The 13,257-nt window shown below is 37.1% G+C and overlaps 1 protein-coding gene across 2 annotated transcripts in view; it reads right to left on the bottom strand.

Moving 5' to 3' along the window:
• The window catches only part of LOC109848781 (actin-related protein 4), a 31,203-nt gene that overhangs the window by 2,531 nt on the left and 15,415 nt on the right, over positions 1 to 13,257 (bottom strand). For both annotated transcript variants that reach the window (XM_020418452.1, XM_020418453.1), the window contains exons 11-17: positions 13,196 to 13,257; positions 10,983 to 11,034; positions 10,736 to 10,802; positions 10,205 to 10,264; positions 10,048 to 10,110; positions 8,590 to 8,652; positions 6,691 to 6,755 (exon numbers count right to left, since the gene is read on the bottom strand). The exon at positions 13,196 to 13,257 is cut by the window's right edge and continues 68 nt beyond it. In XM_020418452.1, coding sequence (XP_020274041.1) covers positions 6,691 to 6,755; positions 8,590 to 8,652; positions 10,048 to 10,110; positions 10,205 to 10,264; positions 10,736 to 10,802; positions 10,983 to 11,034; positions 13,196 to 13,257 — 432 coding nt within the window. The remainder of the gene's footprint in view (positions 1 to 6,690; positions 6,756 to 8,589; positions 8,653 to 10,047; positions 10,111 to 10,204; positions 10,265 to 10,735; positions 10,803 to 10,982; positions 11,035 to 13,195) is intronic.

Here is a 13,257-nt window from a genome sequence, read left to right as displayed (position 1 = left end):
ATCTGCCGACGCCGCTGCCGACGCCTCCACCTGCCGACACCGCCCTCTCCACCTGCCGAAGTCGCTGCCTTTTTCTGCAATTTTTTTTAAGATCTGAAAATATAGAGATCTTCTAAAAAAACTTATATCTCACTTTGTTTCCCTCGACATGTCAGTCCTCGAACTGATGAGAGGTCCCTCGTCGAGTTAGTCCTAGAACTAATGCGAGGAAGAGTGTTTATCTCACTTTGATAAGATATTCTGCTTTCGGTTCTTGTTTCCTTCGTGAAACACGAATATAGAGGTTGACTTGGGTTTTGTGAAAACAAAAACCAGTTCTCTCTTGGGTTGATATCGCTTCCGCGACTCCTTTTCTAAATTAGAGAACTAATCGGATATATATGTCCTCTTGATTTGTTGTTTTGAGCATCTATTTGTTTTAACATTTGTCTCAATGAGGGTTTCGATTGTATTCGTCTGTTTCAAGATGACTAGTTCGGCTGAGAACATGATTGCAGACTTGCTGGTCCAGACAAAAGTTTCCGAGATCTTTGCTGGAAAAATTACAGATCGGAAGTTAGATGGCAACAACTACCTGCAGTGGAAGAGAGGTGTTGAGATCTACGTGACTAGTCGAGGAAAAACCAGTCATTTGTTGTCCGACCCTCCTACTCCACCGACAGATGTTTGGACATTGGAGGATAATATTCTCCTTCATCAAATCCTTACTACCATGAAACCAAAAGTACAGGACCTTGTTTTGCATTGCAATACTGTCAAGGAACTATGGACTTTTCTTCAATCTCTCTATGGCGGAAGCAACAACATCACCGGAGCTTATGAGGTGATTCAGGCCCTATTCCGTAAGAAACAGGACGGCGCATCCTTTGATGACTATTATGGAGAGTTCAATCATCTCGCTGAGGAACTTCGACAAATTTTTCTAATCACTTCTGACGTCTAACAAATGCAGAATCAATGGAACCGCTTGATGGTACTCACATATTTGGGTGGTCTAGATTCAGTTTATTCCTCAGCCAGGCCCCAGATTATGGGCAGTTCTGCTGTAAGCTCCCTTTCAGAAACCTATCGTTTTCTTAAAAGTTCTATTCCAACAGCACCTTCAGCTCCATAACCCACCTCAGACCGATCAGCTCTAGCCACTCAGGGCACGTCTCCATATAGTCGTGATGGACACTTCGCTGGCCGTGGTAGAGGCCGTGGGTATTCAGAGATCAAAGGTGGCCACGGTGGCAACCGAGGTCACAAAGGACGACGAGGAGGTTTCCTCCCAGGAAATCCACCCGGGGATACTTCTATGACTTGTAATTACTGTCATCAACCTGGTCACATTAAATACAACTGTCCAAAACTTGAAAAGAAAAAGGCAAAAAGTGGTGCCTATATGACTTCTCAGGACACATCTGCTGAAACCGAACAACCGTCTACATCTGTTTTTCACGATGAACAGCTTCAACGTCAATTTGAGCAGTTCCAGCTATTTCAGCAATACCAGAATTCACAGGCACAATCTTCCTCTTTCTCAGCTACTCTTGCGCGTGCAGGTATATCTTCTCTCACATTGTCTTCGTCTAAACCTTGGATTATTGATTCAGGAGCTACTGATCATATGACTGAAAACCGTAATATTTTGTCATCTTTCTCTAATGCTTCTAACCATGTCATTCTAGCAGATGGATCACGCACAGTAGTTAGGGGCATTGGCAATGTCATTCCTACTTCTAACCTTCTTTTGTCATTTGTTTTCTATCTGTCTGGTTTTCCTTACAATCTTTTATCAGTTAGTCAAATTACAAAACGTTTAAATTGTACACATTCTTTTCTACTCATTGTTTATTTCAGGATCTTGTAACGAGGAAGACGAATGGCACAGGACGTGAGCGGAACGGTTTGTATGAGCTAGAGTTGGCTTCTGATCATGTGGCTTATACCAATACTTTATCTGCACTTGATTACCACTGTCGGTTTGGTCATCCATCTCTACATGTTCTCAAAATGATTATGCCCTCTTTAAGTAGTATTTCTATCTTAGATTGTGAGTCGTGTCAGTTGGGAAAACATCATCGTGTGACGTTTCCTAATCGAGTCAATAACCGAGCTACTAAGCCATTCGATTGGGTTCATTTTGATGTTTGGGGTCCATGTTCAATAAATTCAAAAATGGGATTTAAATATTTTGTTAGCTTTGTGGATGATTTTTCACGTGTTACATGGATTTATCTTTTAAAATCCCGTTTTGAAGTGTTTTTTATTTTTAAAATATTTCATTCAGAAATCACGACTCAGTTCAACACTCAAATTAAAACATTACGCTCAGATAACGCAAAAGAATATTTGGAAACCTCATTTGCCAATTTTCTTGCCGATCATGGTATTTTACATCAATCATCTTGCGTTTATACTCCTCAACAAAATAGGGTGGCTGAACGCAAGAATAGGCATCTTCTTGATACTGCTCGATCCTTATTATTTTATAGACATGTTCCAAAAACATTTTAGGAGAAAGCTGTTTTAACTGCTTGCTACCTAATTAATCGAATGTCATCCTCTGTTTTACACAATAAGATTCCCTACAGTATCTTATATTCCACTTCTGACATTATTCCTTTACCCCCAAAGATTTTTGGTTCACTATGCTTTGTTCATAACCATAGTCCTACGAAAACTAAACTTGATCCTCATTCTATCAAAGGTATTTTTCTTGGCTATTCTTCATCTCAAAAAGGTTACAAATGTTTTTGTCCTTCTCTCAACTGCTATCTAATCTCTGCCGATGTTACATTCTTTGAACACCTACCTGGTCATTCATCATCTCTCCCTTCTTTATCTATTGCTGATTACGACTACCTACTCCTATAAAATACCTTCATACCCAATGGTACTGTGCCACCATTGAACAATACTGGTAAGAACCCACTAAGATTTCAGGAACCATTGCAGGTCTATACACGTCGCCCCACTCACGCTCCTGTGCCACCGCCAACCTTGAAAACAAGTCCTGTGCTTAGCTCTACTCATCTTGATCCTACTCCAGATTCAGCTATGGATCTCCCTATTGCACTTCGTAAGGGTAAACAGTCTTGTACTAATCATCTAGTCCAGTGTTATTGAGGCGCGCGCCCCGGGCGCGCCACGGGCGCGGGGCGCTTCAGCCTGGGCGAAATGCGCCCCGCACGCGAGGCGGGGCGCTGCACGCAGCGAGGCGCGCGCCTCGCATGCGCCTCGCTCGCGCCTCGCGCGCGCCTCACGTGCGCCTCGCACCTGTGTTATGTAACATACTCTTTCTTCTATTTTTTTTAAATAATTTACATAATTACATATTTATATCATGTAATATACTCTTTCTTACTAGTTGCTAATCTATTTTCATCTTTTCATGTTTAACCTATAAAAAAAAACAATAATTAGTAATTTAGTATACTTGTTTGCTAATTGTAACTTCCTTCACTAATTAGCATGCTAATAGCAAATTATGAACATGTAAATATGTAATTATTACATTCATTCTTCATCTTTTCAAGCTAAGTAGCAAATATTAATTAAGAATACTAACTAAAAAATTATAAACAGTCATGTTTGTTAATTATATTTCTTAGTTTTTTTATGTGACAATTTATAAACATATGCTCATAATTGTTAATCACTTAATTTGATGATTTAAATACATGTTTCTTGTATCTTTTTTGTTACTTTAAAAATTCAGTTAGCATAATTGATGATTTAAGTTGATATTCTCATAATTTTGGTAAAAATTCAGTTAGCATAATTGATGATTTAAGTTGATATTCTCATAATTTTGGATGTAGGTAACTAATATGTTGCTTATATGTTTGTCTTATGATGTTGGTAAATATTAATTTGAGTTATGCGTCTCAGTTAGTGAGGCGCGCGCCTTGTTGTGCGCCTTGCGCATGGTGCGCGTAAGGGACCTTTGCGCCCCGCATTGCGCCTTGCGCCTCGATAACATTGATCCAGTCTCCAATTTTGTTTTTTACTCTAATCTCTCTTCTACCTTTCACACATTTATTTCTTCTCTGGACTCATATTCGGTTCCCAGAAATGTGTCAGAAGCTCTATCCATTCCAGATTGGACTCAAGCAATGCAGGAGGAAATGACTGCCCTTACTAAAAATAAAACATGATATTTGGTTACTCTACCACCCGACAAAACAGCAATTGGCTGCAAATGGGTGTATACTATTAAGCTTAATCCGGATGGCTCTCTTGCTAATTAAAAGCTCGGTTGGTGGCCAAGGGTTTCTCTCAGGTTTATGGCTAGGACTATGTGGATACCTTCTCGCCCGTTGCAAAAATAACTTTTGTTCGCATTTTTATTTCTTTAGCTGCAAACTATCACTGGCCTATTCATCAGCTAGATATTAAAAACGCTTTTCTTCATGAAATTTTGGAAGAAGAAGTCTATATGGAGCAACCACTAGGTTTTGTTGCTCAGAGGGAGTCTACGAAAGTCTGCAGACTAAAGAAATCACTATATGGTCTGAAGCAATCTCCCCGTGCCTGGTTCGGTCGTTTTGCCTCCGTCCTTCGAGAGTTTGGCCTCAATCATGCAGAAAAAGATCATTCTGTCTTTTGGCGAATGCATGATGGAAAAAGGATTTTACTAGTTGTGTATGTGGATGATATTGTGATCACAGGAGATGATGTACAAGGTATTGATAGCCTGAAGAAATATCTGCAGACGCATTTTTAAACTAAGGACCTTGGTTCTCTTAAGTACTTTCTAGGCATAGAAGTGGCCAGATCAAAGAAAGGTGTTTTTCTGTCACAAAGAAAATATGTACTTGATTTGCTATCAGAAACTGGAATGTTGGGATGTAAGAGTATTGACTCTCCAATGGATATGAACACAAAACTGCTACCAGATCAGGGGGAGCTCCTTGAAGATGTGGGGAGGTATAGGAGATTAGTTGGAAAATTAAACTACTTGACGGTAACCAGACCTGACATCATATTTTCTATCAGCACCAAGTACTACTCACTTTGATGCCGTAATGCGGATTTTGATATATTTAAAGAAAGCTCCAAGAAGAGGACTTCTCTACACAGATCAGAGCTTGTGTGACAGGTTTTTCTGATGCAGATTGGACAGGATGTCCTTCTGATAGAAGATCGATCATAGGTTATTGTGTATTTCATGAAGGAAACCATATATCATGGAAGAGTAAGAAACAAAGTATAGTGTCTTGTTCGAGTGCAAAGTCGGAGTATAGGGTCATGGCCAATGTACCGTTAAAGATGATATGGATTAGAGATTTACTGACTGAAATTAAACTCCCTCCTGAGTGTCTTATGAGCTTATATGGAGACAATAAGGCAGCAATCCATATTGCTGAGAATCACGTATTTCATGAGAGAACCAAACATATTGAAGTTGATTGTCATATAATTCGTGAAAAACTCATGGAGAAGATCATTGAAGCAAAACATGTATCAACAGGACACCAGCAAGCTGATATTTTCACCAAACCACTAGGTAGAACACGAGTGGATTTTATTTGTGACAAACTGGGTATGTATGATGTATACACTCTAGTTTGAGGGGAAGTGTTAAAGAGTATTTTGGGTTTAGTCTCTCTTTGATTTAGTCCCACATCGGTTAGAGACTTAACTGTACCATCATTTCGTTAATATAAATAGATAAGGAGAGGCTACTAAGTAGCTAACTTCTTTTTCTCTAAATCCTCTCAATAGAAAACAACAGAATTCAAGACAAAGAACTTCCGAATGGAGAATGGATGTGAAAGAACTTATTGTCTGTAGCACTTTGAATTATTGTATTGATAACTATCGTTGCCAACTCTGTTAGCTTCTCCGTACTTAAAACATGCAGCTCTAGCAGCAGATCTCATGAATTATTGATAAGATTTTAACTGTAAATATAGTACGCGTACAGCACCTCTTCTCCATATCTTCAACCTTTTCTGCCTGTAGCCCAAAGATCTCAAGACCAGTGAGTTCAACAAACAATTCATGTACATTCACGAACCCTCTTAATGACATAACAATTAGATGACACAAAGCAAATCCTAAATATCATCCAAGAGAACACAGTAAAGTTAATCAGAGGTATCCATATTCATTATACACTATTTTGTTCAATGGAGGAAATCCACTAATAAACTCCCTAATCACTAAAGCTAATACAGTCTGATGTCCAACTAGTCAAGTGGAACCCAATCTTTATCTTTTCCTTTATCTTAACAAAGCTCTCTCACGCACAAGAAAAAAAGAAACAAGTATAAGCTTAAATTCATTTTGCCCCAATCCATCCATATGCTGGAGAAAGGAAAGGATCCAAATTTAGAGATTCTAAACACTCATCAGTTTCACTTCAAGTTCCACTCCAAGACCTGGACTCTGATTAGATTACTAATGAGGGCGTTGACATGTCACCGTTGGTAGTATATTTCAGAAATGTGACTTATTCTCAGCCAACCAGAAAATTAAATTAAAAAAAATCTTAACATGCCATTTGAATACATTCTTTTCCAGTCATGTTTACATTGTAGTTAGGCAATTAGTCTTTCAAGAGGATAATAGTCACCGATAAAAAAATATATCTTCTGCTACAAAAGTGTCACTGAGCACAGATATCATGTCACAATTCACAAATAAGTATTAGCTAGAAAACAGGGACAATAGATATCATAAGGAAGAAGTAAATCTGACCTGAATCGTCTTTCTGTAGCATTCCCACTTGCAAGTACCTTCACCCGTGCAGCTTGAGGAGCCGCCTATCAATCCATTAATGCAATTCCATAATAAAATAATATGAGATTAGTTTATATTGATCAATTTCATTTATGTGACAAATTTAGTTACTTAAGAGATTAATTATTATTGAAGCAAGAAGAAATAAACGAGTGTTTACCAAAAAAATAGTGAAATATGATTATTTATCTTTTCTAACTGATGTTTAAGTAAAACTCACAGGCAATCACATAGAAAGAAACAATAAACTGTCTCTGTTGGAAAGATACTACAGGCGCAACAAAATCTAGCTTATGCCTTTTGGATTTTGATTTTACAGAAAAATACAATTTCATCACTTTCTTCCCTTGTGGGAGGTTGTGGGTTCAAATCTCCGCATCAGACTGGGCAAGGGAATTTTTGAATTAAAATACAGGATGCATTACTGCAGATTCACAATAATTTAAGGATGCATGAAGGTTGCTTTGACATAATCTGTACAAAGAGTTCATCATATATATTCTCACACGAGTTCTTTTGCACTCATGGGAACTTTCTTCGACAGTTGGGTGACTTCTTTCTCCCTTCATATCAGGTTGTTCATCCATAGGCTTTTCTAAAAAAATATCTCCTCTTAGATAAAATAAAGATTTTAGAACTATTTTTCCTATACAGACAACATAAATGGAGATATCAAACCTCAAGAACCGCCTAAATTGGTTTAAAAGAAAAATATTATGCACTTTACGCACAACTTAGCAAGCCACATTGTCTGAATTTTCTGTGCTCTATAAGGGCATACATTCAAGAACAAACATGCTCCACCCCCGCCAACACAAAGACATCCGCCTGCACTCCACCCACTTCTTCTCCTACAACCATGTACCCACAAAAACCGAAGCATGCACTTTCACTCACCAACAAACAAATTAATCATTGACCGCTCTCCCACCAATTGTGGCCCAACTTTATACACACATTTTATTGCATATAGCTACCATAAGGCCCATATGCAGCATCCTACAAGCCACCCGAAAATACTTATTTCTCCACTACTTTCATCTATCCCAATCTAAGGTCTCCTTCCCTCTAACTTTGTCATTCCTATCATATTTGAGCATCTTTCTGCATCTTGCACATCCTTATATTTCACAAACCAAACCACCTTGACCGTCTCCCCTTCACTTTTCCTTGGATGCAATCCAGCAAGCTCTCTAGTGTGGTCATTTGTACATCTTCCTAGCCTAGTCATTTCCACCATGTTCATTATCAACTTTTTACTAAGGTTCCTCATTATTTTCCAACATTTTGATATTGCAATGCATATTGGGGTTTATTGGTAATTAGTAAATACTTACCAAATTCATCTGTAGAGCAGAGGAGAACTTGAGAATCAACAATTTGTAATTCTAGCTGCTCAAGAGTATTCTCATAGCTATTTAGCTGTTCTTTCTCACCATGGACAGAGTATATGACTAAATAGCTTGTGTTTTCAATGGGTAGCATATTTTCTTGTCAACAATCATTTCAGTTCTCTGCTTTCTTCCTCCACCTTCAGACTTCAACTAATAATAAAATGGATGAACTGCAGAAACAATGGTCATGCTTTCTCATTCGACCACACAATCACCTATAACATTTCAGCACATTCATATAGTTCAATCGAATTCTATGAACTATACAACATAACAGGACACTTCGCAGTTTACATTATTAGATGTATGTGGCACTATGTATCACCATTTACTTAACTGCAGCTGCAAGGTAGTTTCCTAGTTTCAATCTTCAGAAGTATCAGAGCATCCAATGACATGCCAAAAATATGAATTTTAGATCGCGAAACCAATTAGATGCACATAATTAGTAGAGAAATTTTACCTCCATTAAATCTTTCTCAAGCCGCTCTTTTAATTGTTGCATTGATGCAGTTCCACCAGCAAGCTGTTTGAGGAAGGATGAAAGCAGACAGGAAACCACATTACAATATTTAGAAGTAAAATAATCTTTTCAAAAAACTTCAGCCCTGTCAATTTAACAGAAAACAATATGATGACTTGATAATAATTCTTATCACACTTTTACCCAGCTTAAAAAAAGGTAGAATATACTGATGTTGTCACACGTGGGACAGACAATGGACTTAACTTCAAATAACATATATTTTGATAAATCATATATCAGTTTAGTTGAAATAGGAAGAACTCAAGCTATTCTCCTCAGTTAACTGGAAAAATTCTTTTTACAAATTAAAGGAGTCCTATGAGCATACTATAATACTAAGTTACTAATCTAGACAGTTGTCGGGTTAAAATAAGTTTTGACTCGTCTTTGCTTCTATGCCAGTGAATGCACATGTTTTAAAAAATTAAGGTTGCAATCATCTGATAAGCCAAAGAAAAGTCAATTTGAAGAGAGCCACTTCGAGCAAAATTACAACACAAATACAATTGAATAACAGAAGTTACAAGGCAAGAATAGGGCCTATAGGTTTAAAACACCACTAACAAGACTGTGCTAAGCATGATCGATACACATGATTATTGAAACTAATCCAGTCCGTCAAAGACCATCCAAGCTACAAGCACAAACTGTTTGTATGTTTGAGGTGAGGATCATGTTTGAAATGTTGTGCATCTACAGTGGAAATAAGAAATAAAACATGTAAAAAAAAAGGCTAAGCCCAACTTATAAATATGATATACTTCATACTCATAATCACACATGCAAGTGTGTACATGGACGTATAAAAACTAAATTACAGAGATACAATCACTAAGCATAGACCAGGCAACACTAAGGAGCTGTACATGATAGAGAGGAAAAAAAACTAGCAATAACCCGAAGTAAAAAAAACGATAAAACAGGGCTAGCTGGGCAATATGGATTACCGTTCCTACCCTATATCTTCCAGGTGGGATGGTTTTTTGCATACACCTACAGTGAGGAAAAGAGATGTACTAAAAAGCATCCGTTGACTTTAATACCCAAGCCTAATGCACCATGAACAGCTTTACGACATTAGGATGAAAATCAACTACCATAAGCAGTACATGTCATATTCGCTTATGAGAGTTGCTTTTACTAGCCATAGAAAAGCTTTTTATCCCAAGAAAGGGTATCTAACAAAATTTGATCCACAAAATATTCTCTGCCGTTGTGTGTGTGCATGCGTGTGCGCGTGAGCGTGTAATTTGACACCAGTATCCGCCTTGCTTGTAAACAGTAATAGAAAATTAGCAAGCACATTTGTACACAGGACAGAAGTCCATGATTGACAAAGGGGGGAAAAGTACACTAAAGAATACCAGAATGTAAATAGATAAAGGAGAAGGATACCAGAATACTGCTAAATAGTTCTCTTCTGATGTCCACGTCACACTTATTTATGCTCTCAATAACCTGGAGGAAAGGACAGAAATAGAAGTGGTCTAAAGAGCATATACCAAAATAAAGTCAGAGTGCTAATTGCCAAACACTGGAGAAAGAGATTTACCATTTGTGGAAGACCACGGACAAGAGAAGTATCTGCAAAGCTCTCCATGCCAGGTATTGTCTACAATGGGAGGTTGAAAATGAAGACAAAATTTTATATTATAAATAATAAAAAAACAAAGTCTCGCTCATAGTAACCACGTTAAAGAGTGCATTTTTCAGCATTCCAATATGGAGAGCGAGCTAAGTGAGAAATCAAAGAACACATGCAACTGCTTAAAGTTTAGATATAAATAGTTGATTTTAGTGTAGAATCCCTTCTATCCCTTTTAACATAAATGTTCACAAAGTGTTTAGCCGTCTGCAAGTCATAACACTTGTAATATGCTCTGGCAACAAAATGCTCATAATCTTAATTTTCTTTCAAGAACATGAAAAAAGAATGCTAGCTTGGTATCTGGCATGATATCGTAAAAATAAGTTCTCTTGTTAATGCACCTTTACATTTTGCGACACAGCAACATTAAGCGCTCTTCACACAGAAACTACAATAACCAACATGTATAGACCAAATACAATCTGGAAATTTTACCTGAACTAGAGACGGATTAAACAAAACATCAGGAACCTTAAATCTATCAGCACCAACTTCGATGGTCCTGCATCAAATAAAAAAACTATAAACATCATAGAATGGGAAGTGAACTGCAGATTCATTTACTAGTGTTTGAATGCATGAAATAAAGAGCTAAAATTTTTAGCATATAATATTTCAGAACGTCTAACTCATATCTAATCATTCCTTACAACTAAACTAGGAAACAAGGTCACGAACTTACTGCCCATCAGGAAGCTCATACGATGTCATTGGAATGTTTGAATATGCAGTTTCTGTAAGAAAGGGAGTTAAAGTCAATTAGCTTGTATCCATAAACATACTCATGCAAGAATATGAAATCATAACCATATAGTAACATTTTGTTCTCAAAATTTCAGAAAGTGCTCATATATAAACAACCCCATCCCCCCACCCAATGCTCCAGCCCATAAAAAAAACCCAAAACATCTATTCAGCACCAGCATTCGGGTAAACAAGTCTGAAGCAATTAGATTGTCATGTAATATCACATTAGCAATGCAGGAGTTATTAAAAGATAATGATTACATTACCTGTAACTCGTTTACCAGTATATGAATAAATAGAAACAGGTTAAGCAGGTCCAATCTTTAAAAGGCGGCAGAAAGTTTTAACAAAGAGTACTAGGGATGTCATTACTTGATACCCAAAAAATAAAAAGGAATTACCTAGATTAACAAATCCTGCAAGCATGAACGTTAATGATGTGAAGAAAACATATGAAACAGTGTGGACATATTGCTAGTTGAGGAAGTTTCTGTATAACAATGTATTCTGAGATGAAAGGTAAGACTTCGACATACCAATCCATAGCATACTTAAACAAGAAATATCCAGTGTGGAAAGAGTTAGTACCTTTGGATTGTAGAAATCCACATACAAAATCATCTATGTTAAAGAAACTACAATTAAAGGATCAAAGAAACAAAAGTATAGAAACAAGTGAGGATAGATGTCACAGTAGCCAGATGGCTGAGAAAACCTAAATCAGAAAGGCAAATAAATGTGAAACAACCCAAGAGTCACTGACACTGACAGTTGGAGATGCAAGTAAGCCATTCAAGATGCTATAATCAAGAGCTGCTGAAAGTCTGAAACAGTCACAGACGGAATAGGATGGAGACAAGAGCTGAATTTGCAAGTAAGAGTGTAGAAACAAGAAACCATGTTCTCTACTAAGGAAACAGAAACGGAGTATATCTGTTGTATTATTTGACCAGGATTGTAGACACTATAAATTGAAATTGAAACATTGTTACATTTACATGTTAAGCATCAAGAATATAGATCGATCGAGGTTTCTTTCCTCTATGTTGACGGCAAAAAAGAACAAGGACAAGTTAACGCTAGTTGCTTTCATAATCAACTTTCTGTTTGTTTATGACACTTCCCTGGACAGACCATTGATAATGTTTACAGCCCTATCTTTGATCTGGACATTCTTTCCAACCTAGCTGTTTTTATATATAAACACCAACCGAAGGATTAAATTCTTTCAACCTTCTGTATTGGAGAAAAATATTGCCTTGACGTTAAGAGAACAATTTTTACACAAAACAGTTCATCTTTTTCAGTTGAAAACATGAAATATACTCATTAACTGGGATGTGTCGGAAGAAATTCAAATTTACACAAGGTCATATAAACAAATTTTCCTAACTAGACTATTTTAAAAAAATCACCACAATGAGATCTGACATTGAAAAATTATTTAGCTCCTAATTTCCAACTATAAAGTCATTGAGACACATGGGGCCTATAATATTGTTGTGACATGCGTCTAGGAATACATCAGATTTACATCACCATAGAGATGATTAACTTGAGGTGGATTAAACAAAAAAGAAGGATGGAAGTGAGTCTACTCCAGGGAGGAGTTAACCCACTTGTCATTGAGAAACTAATGTCTAAAGAGGGTAAGGGTTCGAAATAGTATTAAGAGCTCAGAATAATGAAGGATGGATATTGTAATAGAGTGAAACTAAGTGAACAAAAGCTGTGTCACTTTACTAAGATGTTGGTAATGGATTTCAAAGCCAACCTTATCTGATACAGAGTGTCCAAGAAATAGACGAAATATTAAGTTCTAATTCCAAACAGCTCTTAACTGATTTGAGATGGAAATATCTAAGAGACAAGGAAAAACTATAATTGAAATTTTTTTGTGACAGATTATGTAGTGCTTAGACCTAAATAGCCGGTAAAAAAGCGAGAACAACTCACAGTAAAGCACAATCTTTGCTTTAGAGTTCATGCACAGGGATCAAGAACGATAGAGATCCATAAAATTAATCAGTAATAAATATTAGCAGATAGGAAAACCAAGATCTGTCACTCCAAACTTCAGTAGATGATTCTAATCAAAGACTGAGTCACTAACCATAACAGTATGTGTTCTGTAAAATCTATACGTACCATCATACGGAGTATCTGGTGCTCGGCATACACATTCCTTGATGTCACTGGCTATCACCCTC

This window comes from Asparagus officinalis, chromosome 7 (genome assembly GCF_001876935.1).
Source record: "Asparagus officinalis chromosome 7, Aspof.V1, whole genome shotgun sequence".
In the NCBI taxonomy this organism is placed as follows: domain Eukaryota; kingdom Viridiplantae; phylum Streptophyta; class Magnoliopsida; order Asparagales; family Asparagaceae; genus Asparagus; species Asparagus officinalis.
Note: the sequence above shows the minus strand (reverse complement) of the source record. Positions and strands in the feature narration are given on the sequence as shown.